This window comes from Serinus canaria, chromosome 2, assembly GCF_022539315.1.
Source record: "Serinus canaria isolate serCan28SL12 chromosome 2, serCan2020, whole genome shotgun sequence".
Taxonomy (NCBI): Eukaryota; Metazoa; Chordata; class Aves; order Passeriformes; family Fringillidae; genus Serinus; species Serinus canaria.
The window spans coordinates 117144860-117158606 of record NC_066315.1 but is presented as its reverse complement, the minus strand read 5'-3'; the positions used below and the strand labels follow the sequence as shown (position 1 = coordinate 117158606).

The following is a 13747-nucleotide window of genomic DNA, read 5'->3' as shown; positions in this document are numbered from 1 at the left end:
TTCAAGGACAAACTGATGTCAATTCAGACAAAGCTCTTGCATAGTAGGAAATGTGATTTGCTTGAAATGTAACATGGAAATGCCAAGGTAAACTCTAAGATCTGTTTTCTGCAATCTTTGACTTTAAAGGTGAAAAGCCTGATAAAACATCAGAAGGTAAAATGGCTGCATTTTCTTTGGGCTTTGACTTTAAAGGTTAGATTTTAAACTGAGTGGATGACTCTGAGGAAGCTAGTTTCAGAAACTGTTGTATTTTTTAAGGTATTTTTAGCACAGTGTTTTCTCCATTCTTCAGACTAGGTGTTTGAAGATTTGTTTCTGTTTCAGCTAGTTCAGCTTAAATGAGTGTAAGCTTTTGCTTTTGTATAATTCAAATTTCTGCAGCTAACCTACTTGAAAGGCTCCTTTTTGTCTGCAAAGTCCTGATAGCAGCTAATTTCATCCTTGCAGTGTGAAGGCTTCCCAGCTACAAACTTCTGACTGCCATTAAGGTGCTCCCTCTTTTACTTAGGCCAATGGGTGTGTGTGCTTTGAAACAAACTCAGACATTTTCTGTTCCTTCTTGCTTGGAATTGTGTACATCGATTGTGTAATTGTTTTTTCTTACTAGCTAGAATCTGTACATCTTGGATTAACTTATTTTTCCTTACCCTTTTCCCTTTCTGCTCCATCTCTGAAGGGTCAATATAATTCTAATTGGACTGAGAGGGATGCAACTCCTTCACTAGATGTTTCATCAAGCTCTGATCACAAAATCAATTCATATGAACTCCTTTCAGCCTATTGTTCTGTGATGCTCAGATTCGTCAAAGTTGATGTTTATATTTTCTTTGCTGATGTAAAAGCTTTCAGAGGAAGTGAAAGCCACTTCTGCTATTGAATAACACAAAACTAATTCCAACTCTTCCAGAGTGAGGCCTTCACCAGAAAATCCAGCAAGAACCCAAACTCTTCTCTCCCATGAGCAATAAAACAAGACTCCTTAAAGGACACCATATTAAAACACTACTTCTGTGCAGAAGGCAAAGCAACCAAATACAGAACAAATACTGACATACCTGTGAACCATGCTGTGCCTACCCTGTGGCTGAGACTAAGGCTCTGTTCACAGGACCTGTCAGACTTCAGACTAACTGGTGTTTTATGTAAAGGTCTTAGATGGTCTTAGATGTAAATCTAAGAATCTGATCTTAGATGTTAAATGAGCTGGGAGTTGATGGCATTTTAGTGGATCTGCTTTTAACTTCAGTGAGATCCTATTCCACTAAGAATATTGAGCTAGACTTGCTGATATGGATTATCCTTACTCTTTACCGCCCACGATATAGCAAAGGTCAGAGGTGCTGAGCAGGATGCACCCTTTGGTTGAGGCAGCACATCTTGGTAATGTACAAAGCCAGGAGGAATGGTTTAGTGAAACAATGTGGGAATGCATTTGGGTAAAGTGAGGTCTGTTGAAGAATGATCATTACCAGAAATTTAAAAGATGCAATGCCACACTGAAATAACTGCATTTAAAGAGGTGCCACCTACCTCAACCGACTTGCAGGTCTCCTCCAGCTGTGTGACAATCCCTTGCATTCTGTCATTGCTCCCCACCAGGACTGCAATGCCATCACTCAGCTCAGACTAGGCAGTAAGGGGAGAGCAAGCAGAAGGGTGTTAGGTGCTGTCACACTTCAGGGTGACACATCTAACAGTGGGCAGCAGGGTACAAACAAGGCACACCGAGGATATTACTTCGTCTTTCCACCAGAACTGAGGAAAATTGGAGCTTTATGTGCCCACAAGATACCTGCTTGTATTTTGACATTTGTTTCCTCCCTCCACACACTATGAAAACATGGACATTTTGGAATTTTTAATGGAGAAGAAACTGTGGTTTGGAAAGAGGGAAGAACTTTGTTCTAGGAAGCTCTTCTAGATGCTTTTGTCTGAAGAGCTGTTTCAAGGGGCCCCAAATATTTCCTCTGGGTTTGTGGAGGGAAAAGACTCTTGAGGGGTTGTTTTTTCAGTGCCTGGCTCTAGCCACACCACTGTGGTATTCCCCTGAGGACTGTAGCTCTTGGCCTTGGAGTAGAGAAGAGGTGGCCTATGGACCTGGAGTGACCAATGTGTTACAGAGTCCCTGGCATGCAGGCAGTGGGGCTGAGGTTGTGGTGAGAGAGGACAGGAGAAAAAGAGAAGAAGGTAGAGGTTGGGCCACTGGCATGAAGGAAATGAGTGAAGGAAGAAAATAATCCCTGAGTGTGGGGATGGAGATGATTGTGCGGTATCCCTAAGAGAGACAAAGAAACCCAAGTTCCCCAAGGGAACTTGGGGAGGGTGATGGTGAGTGCAAGGGGCCCTTGGCACACCACTGTAGTAACAGAGAAAACGGTGTTCATGGCCTCCACAGCTCTGTAAAGGCTCCTTAGAGGCCTTCACAGCTCTGTAAAGGCTCCTTTGAAGCATGCATCCTGCAGCCTCCAGGTTATGCCTCTCATCTTGGGCATGACAGCCCCTTTCACTGGGCACTCTGGAAAGACACAGCTTGCAAATCTCCATGCAAAATGAGTGATTGTGGGCATGGATTCAGTCCAAAAAACTTCTCCTTCTTCTCCCACCTCTTTTTGATTGAAAAGGATGTTTTTAACTCCTTCCCTAAAGTAACTCCTCATTTGTAGTTAACATGCACACATGCATCTGTGTGACGAAGTTGGAGGCTGGGATTGCAAACTTGGCCTGTCTGATTGCTTGTCCCACTGGGGCCCTCCAGAAAAATGAGCTGTTTATCTCAGGAGGATAACCCAGTGAGTCAGGTTTTAAATTAACACTGTATTAAAAATAAACAAGTCTCTTATTGGTGACAGCAAGGGCAGAAGATGTTAGGTACATCCTGTGCTGCCAACTATTGAATATTCCTTCATTCACTTGCAGGAGGAGGTTTTCACTAAACTTTTCTTAAAAATGGCATGCTTAAATGTAAAAGTGTCTGACAGATAACTATTTGATTTGAAATGGTCTGTTCTCTTTCCAGTTTTTAGTGTTGAAAATACCACTTGTTTGTCTCATCTAAAAGAATTGCAAAAAAAGGATTAGGAACTTGAAAGAGAAATCCTCAGCTCCACATCAAAATTGGGGCAAATTGTAGTATCTTTTTGTGTGATCTCTCATGAATTTATTTTTCTGTGTTTCTAAACAGTTTCTACAGATTTATAGGAGCCTTTCAGTCACACACACAGGGGGCAAAGGCAACCCCAGATCCTTTTGGAAACTCGCAGGAAGGTCATGGGAATACTTTCCTGTTGATGGTCCTGCCAGTTTCTTCAAGCACTTTGAGTAACAAAAAGATATTTACCTTTTGTTGCTGGTAAACATTTGTAAGAGGAGCAACCTGACAGTCTTTGTGGGCACCAAAGATTTTGCACAAGGAGCAGGTGGGCATTTCACAGTTCAAACAATAAATATTAATCCTCTCATCTTCGTGCTCTTCGCACATTGGCTGGTCACACTTCCTTTCAGGTCTGCAAAAGAAAACATTTGTTTAAAACAAAGATGGTGCTCATGAGTTTCTGATATCACCACTTAGAGTGTCAGCATGAAATATGGTACATTTGTATAGCAGCATCCAAGGTTGACTGAATAGGCAGAGTAGACTTAAACCTGCCCCATGGGATGACTGAAGAGACAATGGTACAGCTTGATGGTACTGCTTAATACAGCTCAAATGACACAATATGATGTGATGACAAGACAGCAACATGACTTCATATGGGGATTCCCATATGAATGAGGAATGTGACTGGGAGTGTGACAGAATGCCTGCTCATATTTAAAAATTCAAATAGCCTCACTAAGCCTGGACTCAGACTACTCATGTATTTTAATTAGCATGTTATCTAACATCTGTCTGAAATATGAAACTTATGTAATTTCTTTCTGGTTTATCATGCAAATTGTTGTGCACTTGGCTTAATGCAGCAAAGCTGTTATGGGGAAGACTGATTTTCAGCAAGAGTTGAAGATACTGATGAACCTTTAGGCCTGTAACTCTAAATCTCTGCTGCTGAGCTTTGTGAGGCCCTGGTCAGGACTGTCAATATCAAACAGCACTGGGTCCTTACAGCCTTTGCATTTGGCCAGCAACCAAAACAAGGTGTCACACAAATTGATTTCAGCCAGGTGGCACATGTCTAACTTCACAGTGCCAAATGTTTTAGCAGTAGTTTATTCATCTGTACCAAGCAGAAAAGGCATGGGCTACACAAGTGCTTTCCTCCTGTGCTAAGCCAGGAATTGTTGCCACATTATAGCTCAGTCTGATCTTCTCTTCACCAAGGCCATTTGGCTGTATACACACAAGTCTGCACAACCTGCTATCTTAGGATAATTTAGTTGTAGCTTCCTTCAGATGAGCCACTCAACCAACATTCCCAGTGCAAGTGACAGCTCTGGTCTGGTGTGTGTGGGCAAGGGGGTGCTTTTCTGAGCCCACACTTCAGGCTTAGCACCCTGAGCAAACCTGTGGCAAACACAAGTGTGTAAGCATGTGGTACAGAAGACAGGGATCAGTAGACTGATGGAAAGAGTGTGTCTGGGATTCAAGCCTTCAAAAGCCACCACTGTTACTGTGGCAATGTAAAATATTTTCAGCACAAACCATTATCCCCTTCTGCTACTGTTTAGAAAGAGAATTATGACTTGCCTGTGGCAAGCGGAACAATGGCATCAAATAAATATTTTTTCATCATTAGAAACTATGGAATTTAATAGAATTAAATAGGAACCTTTTTTAAAGCCTTTCTACAGAGCTCTGTAGGAAGGAGGCAACCAGCCATTCTATTAAAGCTTAAAATGTATAGGAAAAAATTATTTTTATATAATATTACAGTAGAGATTTTCCATACCATTTGGTAGAGTGGATATGGCTTTTTTTTTTTTTAATTACAAGGTACAGATTTTCTCTTCTGAAGGGAATGGAATATGATACGTAAGATGCATTAGAAAAAAAAATCTAGCAAGAAACACAATGTCTTACACATTTGTGGGTTTTTTTAATTCAAGGCTGCCCTGGGATCTAAAGGGTTCATAAGGAAAATCCATAATCTGCCACATAACGTGATATACCAGAATAAAACAAGACAAACACTTCTAAAGAATGCCTGTATTATTTGGGTCAGATTTCCAGCATTCATTAACACAAGGCACTTTGTCAAATCAAGCATTGTTTCAATGCTAGGCAAAAGAGGTGTGTCTCCTCCATAAAAGATGCTTTACATTGTTTGCAGATTACTGCAAACAGCCCCTAATATATTCATGCCATAGTGCACCAGTGGGAGGGCCCATGTGTGAGTGCAATACAACGAATTTCAAACTGATTAATTAAGCCTGAGATAGCAGCTCTTCCTGCAAATATTTACAAGATCAGAGCCAGAAACTACTAGAATTTTATTGGGCACTGGAATGGTGCCACTTGCATGAAAGACACACTACATAGAGCAAAAAGGTGATGGTGTCAAGCAAGTTCAGCCAGCAGCAAGCCAACCTTCAAAGGTGCCGCTTGGAGAGCTGGAAGCAACCTGGCAGAACTCCCTGAACTAGTGGGGCCCTGAAGACAGTGTCAGAAGACTAGAAATAAACAGATTTACAGTCTCCTCCCCAGGCAGTGCAAAAGGAGAGATTTTTAGCACAACACTCCCTGACTTTAGATAGGATCCTCTAGATCTGTGTTGGGGTAACAAAGGCTGAAACACAACCTCTAAGTATAAAATGGATATTGCTTCTGAAACAGGAGATTAAAGAGTAGCTGATAGGAAAATGGCTGCATGGCTTTAGTAACACAAAAGGTTCACCACAGCTGTGCTGGTGACGAGAGAAATGTCAGGTTGCTGAAATGTCCTGATAACTTTGTGGTCTCATTCTTAGACTCTTCTTTTTGAGATGCTAACCCTCTGTTTGACTCCCAGAGGCTTATTCTTTCCCATTGAAATTGTGTTTGGACCACGGCTGAAGAACTGACTGGGTCCTGTTCTGGACTGCCCAGTACATGAAGACATTGACACACTGAAAGGAGTCCAGAAAAGGGCCCTGAAGATAATTAAGGGTCTGCAGCAGCTCTCCTGTGAGGAAAGGCTGGAACTTCCAGCCTGGATCAAAGAAAGTTAAGGGAATCTTAACAATGACCTTGATCTTATCAATACCTTTGGTTATCTAAGTATCTGAATGGAAGGTGCAATGAGGATGCAGTCAGGCACTGTTCAATGCCAGGACCAGAGGAAACGGGCACAAATTGAAACATGGGAGGTGCTCTCTGAAGATCAGGAAATACTTTTCTACTGTGAGAGCGACTGAGCACTGTCAGAGGTTGCCAGGAGGGTTGTGGAGTTTCCATCCTTCCATCATAAGCCATCTGGACATGGTCCTGGACAACTGGCTCCAGGTGGTCCTGCTTGAGCAGCAGGTGGTTGGACAAGATGATCTCCAGGGGTTCCTTCCAATCTCAACCATTCTGTGACTGTGACTTGGTGAGAAAGTGCAAAGTTGCTGGACACATAAAGAAGCACACTTTAATTAAGAACATAGTAAACACTTAGGAAAACTGCTGTTAGTATGTTTTCTGTGGGATTTTTTCAAATCTGAAAAGGCCTCTACTGAAGTCCTAAATCCAATTATGACAGTGTTTTTAATGAGGATCCTAAGACAGCTGTAGCCCTTTCTGTGGCATCACATCACCTGCTGCTTGCACCTGGTCAGGGGATGGAGAGGATCTGCATGGCTCTATGAGGCACAGCCAGGTCATTAGTAAAGACATGAAACTGCATTTGCCACAGTATCAATCTTGGGCATACAGTGCTAATGACTGGCCTCCACCTGACTTCATGCTGCTCACCATGACCCTTTGAGTCTGGTAGTACAGCCAATTTTTGCTCCAGTTCACTTTCCACTGTCCACTCTGTCACAGGAGACAGTGTCTAAAGTCTAGATAAACAGTACCTACTGCTCTCCTCTCATGCACTGAGTTAGTCATCTCACTATAAAAGGCTTTCAGATTGGTCATGCTGATTTGCTCTTCATAAATCCATGCTATTTCTAATCACCTTCATGGCATTTATATATTTGGAAATGGTTTCTAGGATGGTTTGCATGAAATACTTTCTAGGGATCAGTGTGCATGACTAGCCTGTAGTCCCCTTGATTCTCCTTCTTGCATTCCTTTAAGATTGAGGAACATTTGTTTTCTTCCAGTACAGTCCACAGGAAAGTGTACCAATTACCACAGCCTTTCAAAGATTATTGAGGGTGACCTTGCAATAATATAAGTCAGCTCCCTTACCACTTATAGATGCCTCCCATCAGGATGTCCAATTTTTTTTTTTTAATATGCTCTAACCTGATCCCCCTCCACCAAAGGTGAGTCTTCCTGGCTCTACAATTTCCCACTGGTCTCAGAGTACTATGATTCCATAAAACTCAACTGAATAGTGAAGTCTGAAGGTGAGTACATTGGCCTTTTCTACATCCTGTGTTACATAAGGCCCTGCTCTGTCCAGTAGTGAACTCACACTTTCCCTAATCTTCCTTCTGCTGCTGATGCAGCTGTAGAAGCACTCATTAGCCTCCATGTCCCTTATCATAATCAGTTCCAGGTGGACCTTGGCTTTTCTAACTTCATCTGCATGTGCTTGGGGAGTATCTCAAAATCTTGCTGATCCACCTGTCCATCTTATTTTTGTTTCTTTTCAATTTTTTTCATTTTTAATCAGGAGCTCCCTCTTAATCAACAGAGGTGTTTTTGTACCATTGCTTGAGTTCCTGTATATGGGGATAGACCATTTTGGCCTTGGAGGAAGGTGGTACTTGAAAATCAACCACAGTGATGGACTCTCTCAAAAGCAATAAAAAGGCCACCAATACCCAGGGTAGAAATGGGGCTTGAAAAATGAGAAGGCTTAGAAGGTTATGTGCACATAAGGATTCCTGGAGCTCTGTCACACTACTATCATAGGTGCCCAGCCCAAGAAAATAACTGGTGCAGGTGAGCTTCGGGCTTTGTCTTGTGGCGAGTTGGAGAAGATCCACATGATCCCGCTCCTCATCTCTTTCACTGCATAGCTTGTGGGGCTCCTCCTCTCTTAGTGACCTGTGCTCAGGGAGCAAATTTCCCTGGCCCAGCCTGTCTGAGATCCCCAGATGCCCCTGCAGGCTGGCCTAGAGAAAGACATCCTGCCTTGGGAGTTTGGGCTAAGACCTCGGAAGTGTCAGGGACAGACACTTCTGGTGGTGCTGGCTATGGGGCCCTGCAGGATGTCAGCACCATCGCAGAGCCCATGTAGGCTGCTCTCAGCGCAGCCTGGTCCCTGCTGCACACTCTGCTCCACCTGTGCTGGGGGCTGCAGGGACAGCCCGTTCCTCAGGCTCTCCCTGGTAAGTGCAAGGCAGAAAGAGTGCTCGACCCCCCCTGATCAGGATTCAGCTGGTAACAAAGACCAAAGCACCTTTTGATCTGGAATAGCCAGCTGAGATCATTAGAACCTGCCAGATTTCACAAAAAGTCACAGCCTCCTGTTGCTACCCTTTCCTGGTGACAGCAGGGATCCTGATGTTCCTCAGATAGTTTAGGTGATCAGCAGCCTACAGATTTTCAAAGACTGATTTAATATTTAGCCAACTCAGTTTCCACTGTTTTCAGTCCTTTGCTTCTTTTAAAGCTTTTTGCAAGCCACCTCCTGCTAAAGAATTCTTCTGCTGTGTTGCTAATGCATTCTAAATTGGGCAACAGGCTATGCTGCCATCAGCTGGAATTTGATGAGCAATGGGATAAAAGACCATATGATGTGATACTTAGTAATAGGAGGGGCTGCATATGAGGACTTAGGCAGACTCTCCCAACTTCAGTCTAGCTCTTGCCCTGGTTTTATTTAAAAAAAACCCAACACCTTAATTCAAATAGAAAGTCCAATTACAAAATAATAAAATAAAACAACCAAACCTTTTGAAATAAGCTAGTCAAATCTTGCTCCCCTGCTCCCTTTACTCTCTCTTTACTCTAAGTTCATGCGAAATGCAGATGGGAGCTGGCCTCATTCTGGCACATGCAGTTATAGTGAATTATACCCACAGGAGAGCTCGACGGGAAGAGATTTCTGTCTGGAAATCACATGTGCTGCCAGTTTGAGGGGTTGTCTTGGGAAGAACAAGGCGGCAAATATCACATCTCACCCTTCTCCCTATGTATCTCTGCCAGACCCCAGTTGTTGCAATGGAAGAGACTGGTATAAAAGGAAGAAGTGGGGAAGACTTGATTTCCCTTGACTTTTTGCTTTCAGTGGGACAGCACTGGGAGAAGCCATGAAAGATCTGCTCACACTCTCAGGGGAGCCCAAGGAATGTTAGTTAGGCAGAGGGAGATAAGCAACTGAGGCCCACAAAGGGCCGAATAGTTTAGATAATGCTGCTATGCATTGCTGCTACTATGTAACTCTGACAATGACTTTCATTTTAAGGACATACATGAAGGTTAAATAAGCACCTTAACAGATTAAATAAACAAATCTTTTGGACAAATATATAAGTAAATCTATGTTTTTGTGGTTTTTTCATATTCTCCCATTTTATTAATCATGTATTTTTCTTTTGTGGATCTTAAAAAAAATCTACTAAGTCTATTCTTACATTTCTACCTAACCGTATTTTGTTCCAATTCCCCATGAACTACACAGAAAAGAGGACCTGCCTTTTTTTTGTTGTTTTGTTTTGTTTTGTTTTGTTTGTTAAATACAACAGTGAGATGAAATAAAGCAAAACCAAGGAAGACATGAGGCCACACATATCCTTTGATCATAAGCAAAGTCCACCCTTGCAGCTTTGTTGATTCATTTCCTCCGAGATTTTCCTGACTAAAATAATATTTGAGTATCAATGACACACATGGGGGTAGCTGACCTTTACTTGGCACGGAGCGCAAAGGGCAGCAGAAAGGACAATTTTAAGCCAACTTCGTGCTCTCCAGTGCTTTGGAGCTCCAACCTATGCCCAGCTGCCACAGAGAGGCTCAAGCAGTTGAGAATAGCCAAAGCCACTGTCAGGCTCTTAAGCATTCTCTCTGCTGGTGACTGTCCTCCTTTGCTGGAGAAAGCGTCCTCAGCCATCCCAGGGACTGGGTTCTGTTGGTTGTGTCCACCTGCACCAGTGATGCCATCTCTCTGTCCCTGGGAAGTCCAGCTCCTTGTTGCGGTGGGATCAGAAGACTGTCAGGGAGCATGGCTAGGATTACACTTCCAGGTGAACAAAACACTTTGCCATACAGAACCAACTCTAACCATCCATGCTGATGACAAAAAATCCAGCTTCCCTGGGCGAGAGTTCCTTGCTTGGTGGCCTGGGGCCAGGTTAAATCCATCATGGAATCACAGAATTATAGAATGGTTGGGTTTGGAAAGGACCTGGGAGATTTTGTAGTTCCAATAACTCTGCCTTGGGCAAGGACACCTTTCACAAGCCCAGGTTGTGTGAAGCCACATCCCTCCTGGCCTTGAATGCTTCCAGGGATGGAGCATCCACAACCTCTCTGGGAAACCTGTGCCAGTGCCTCATCAACCTCATAGTGAAGAATTTCTTTCTATATCTAATCTAAACCTACCGTCTCTCAGTTCAAAGCCTTGTCCTATCACTTCATGCCCTTGTCAAAAGTCCCTCTCCCAACTCTCTTGCAGCTCCCCTTTAGGTACTGGAAGGTGCTCTAAGGCCTCCCTAGAGCCTTCTCTTCTCCAGGTTGAACAACTCTAACTCTTTCAGAGGAGAGCTGCCCCATCCCTCTAAGGACCTTTGTACCCCTCCTCTGGACTCACTCCAGCAGGTCCATGTCTTTCTTGTGCTAAGGACTCCAGACCTGGATGCAGTATCCCAAGTGGGGTCTCATAAGCGCAAAGCAGAGGGAGAGAGTTATCTTCTTCACCTTCCCCCCCAGCTAAGTTCTCCACAATGGTAGCATGAATCCCATCCATCCCAAGGAAATAAAGATGAGAACACATTTTTTTTCTGTTTCTGGATCCATTATACATCACATGCAAGAAATTACTATTCAGAAGAAATTATCATTACCATTACTTTTTAGAACTGACCATTACCATTACTTTTTAGAATTGACCTACTTCTCTGCTCTGAGGTCTTGATTCTTGTGCACAGCCACACAGCTCTGAAACGTTTACCACTCTTCCTTCTCTTTCATGGACTCATAAATAAGACTTGATTTCATGAGTTCACATTCCAAACTGACAGGAACAGAGATATTTTTAACAGAATTTTCATTTGGCATTATGATGCAGGGTACCTTCTGCGTGAAATTCAGTTTTCTTTCTGTTTGCACTGTCTGTACCTCAGGATTTTCTAATAAGATTTGAAATCCTTTCCCTTCTTTAGCATGAGAACACACAAATAATTGTCTTAACTTTTTTGCACTAAATGATGTAACCAAGATACTTTTCCCTTAATCACTTTACTGTGCTGACCTCAAGGGCCTTGCTTGCATGGGTAAGTGTTGCTCATGTGAATAAATATGGCCCAATCCTCTGCTGTAAGTGGAAGCAGGGAAGCTCAGCATCTATTTGGATAGTTTTCTGTCCTCAGTGAGAGCTGACTTCATGGTGCAGCAGACAGTGAGGCATGGCAGCACAATCCCTTTCGTTTTTTCCAAGAGACAAAACGACTAAATCAACCTCACGCATGTCCTCTGAAGGACACGCATTCCCCTGTTACCTTGTGGACTCCTGCTTGTAGATGTCAATGATGTTCTCCACCAGCAGGTTCCTCTGCAGCCCGTAGACGCCGTGTCGGTCCAGGACCACCTCGTGCCTGCAGGAGGGACAGCGGAAGCGGCCCCCCGACGCCACAGTCGTGCCTCCCCTGGTCGGCAGGTAGGGGTTGGAGGCCTGTTCTCGCCAAGCAGCACAAGGAGAGGAAGGTACGGCCGTGAAAAACCATGAAAGCCCCTTCCAAAAGCACCAAATGGTAGGAAACCATTTGTCACTATGCCCAATGAGAGGGTAATTCCGACATGTCACCCCTGGGAAAGCACCTGGTGACTGCTGGGCGAGGGGCCAGTCCCTCAGCTCACGCTCGGCCGTGTCACCACAGCCAACAGGTGGCACTTTCACCTGCTGGGAGCTCAGCCCTGGCACCCAGATACATCAACTTTAGCCTTAAATCACTCCCCCACCCCTGTCTCACCAACTGTTAAAATTGATCCACCAAAACATGTAAAAAATCTTCTTTCCCATTCATTCCAGCCAGTCCTGCTTGGGAAGCAGAGCTGTCTGTAGGAAAAACCTACCTGGAAGATGTCACTGGCACACTTCCGACAGAGGTTGTGCTGGCAGGGCAGGATGACCACTGGCTTGGTGAACATCTCCAAGCAGATGGGGCAGATCAGCTGTTTCTCCAGGTTATCCATAGTTTGCTGCTCTTTGGAGAACGACTTGTAGCTCAGGGAGGTGCTCATCCCTAGCTTTTCCTGGGGCATGCGCTCAGGGCCACGGCCTTGTGGAGAGGTTTTGGGGTTAATTTCCCCTGAAAGAAGTCCAAGGCTGTCTGTGATCAGAGGCTCTCTGTGCTGCTCAGGCTGGAGGACATTGTTTGAGCGAGGGGCCGAGCAGAGCCAGGGCTGTTTTTAGCAGTGCTGCGTCACGAGCTGCCGTCCTGCCGTGCCCATATATGCGCGTGAGAGCAGGACAGGCTGGGACAGGTGACAGCTGCTGGGGAGGGGGGAGGCCGGAGAGGCCCTGGCTCTCCTCACTCACACATGGCAGCCTTCACCCCTTGAGGAGTTGTGGGAGTGATAAGCAAAGGCCATCTGCTCCCTTCCCTTATCTTTGCGGGTCAATGGAGACCAAAGGGCTTGCCCCAGCCTGCACAGCCACATCCTGCAGTCTAATGGACATTCTGTTGTCAGTGGGCAGCCACTGAGGCAGGATGTCATTTTGCCCATGTTTTGGGAGGCACCAGGATCTTACCTTTTCAAGGTGTGAAGTACATGTGGTTCCTGGAGATGACAGTAGGAGTGATGGGTGCTCTGGAGCTTGAACACTTCAGGGTATAAGCATCTCGCCACCTTGAAAACCAGACTGTTGGACAATTCAGACTTGTTGTGAATTATAACATCTGTATTGTCTCACCCTTCTTGTGAGACTGAAAATAGAATAAAACTTTTTAAAACACCTCTCAGTTGCCCCATCTGTGGGTCAGAAAAGAGTATAGTCTGACACCAGACAAACAAAATTGCCCGCCTATAACTATGCTTAAGTTTGTTCTGGTAAGATTTTGGTCTCAGGAGCTATAACATAAAAATCCATTGTGACTTTGTGCCATTTGTGCACATAAACTCCATGGGCAGGTTAAATATGCATGAAAAACATTTGAATTTCCTGATGAGAAAAAAATCCAGTGTGAAAGGCTTTCATTTGTGCTGCTAGAGAATAGGTACTAATTGTATATGCTCTCTCTCTGATAGTTCAATTCAAATATATTTTAGTTTTGGGCACTGCTGTGTTTATATCTGTTTATTAGACACTGATATCCCTTTCAGCTTGGCACTTGCTCCAGAGTTATTTTTAAAATGACAATTTCCCAGATAATTTGTGACATGTGATGCCTGATCTTAAGGGAAAGCCATCTGTGCTTCTAGTTGCCAATAATTTATCACACAACTGTACAAGCAATAAATATCTCATCTTCAAATTTAAGCCACAGTCCCCACATTACTGTATAAAAT

General features: G+C 43.9%; 1 protein-coding gene across 2 annotated transcripts in view; it reads right to left on the bottom strand.

Annotated features, from left to right (window-relative positions):
- The window catches only part of TRIM55 (tripartite motif containing 55), a 36085-nt gene extending 23558 nt beyond the window's left edge, over positions 1–12527 (bottom strand). For both annotated transcript variants that reach the window (XM_018910663.3, XM_050970870.1), the window contains exons 1-4: positions 12311–12527; positions 11737–11909; positions 3341–3506; positions 1534–1629 (exon numbers count right to left, since the gene is read on the bottom strand). In XM_018910663.3, the coding sequence (XP_018766208.1) occupies positions 1534–1629; positions 3341–3506; positions 11737–11909; positions 12311–12499 (624 nt within the window). In that variant the 5' untranslated portion in view covers positions 12500–12527. The remainder of the gene's footprint in view (positions 1–1533; positions 1630–3340; positions 3507–11736; positions 11910–12310) is intronic.
- Between the last annotated feature and the right edge of the window lie 1220 nt (positions 12528–13747).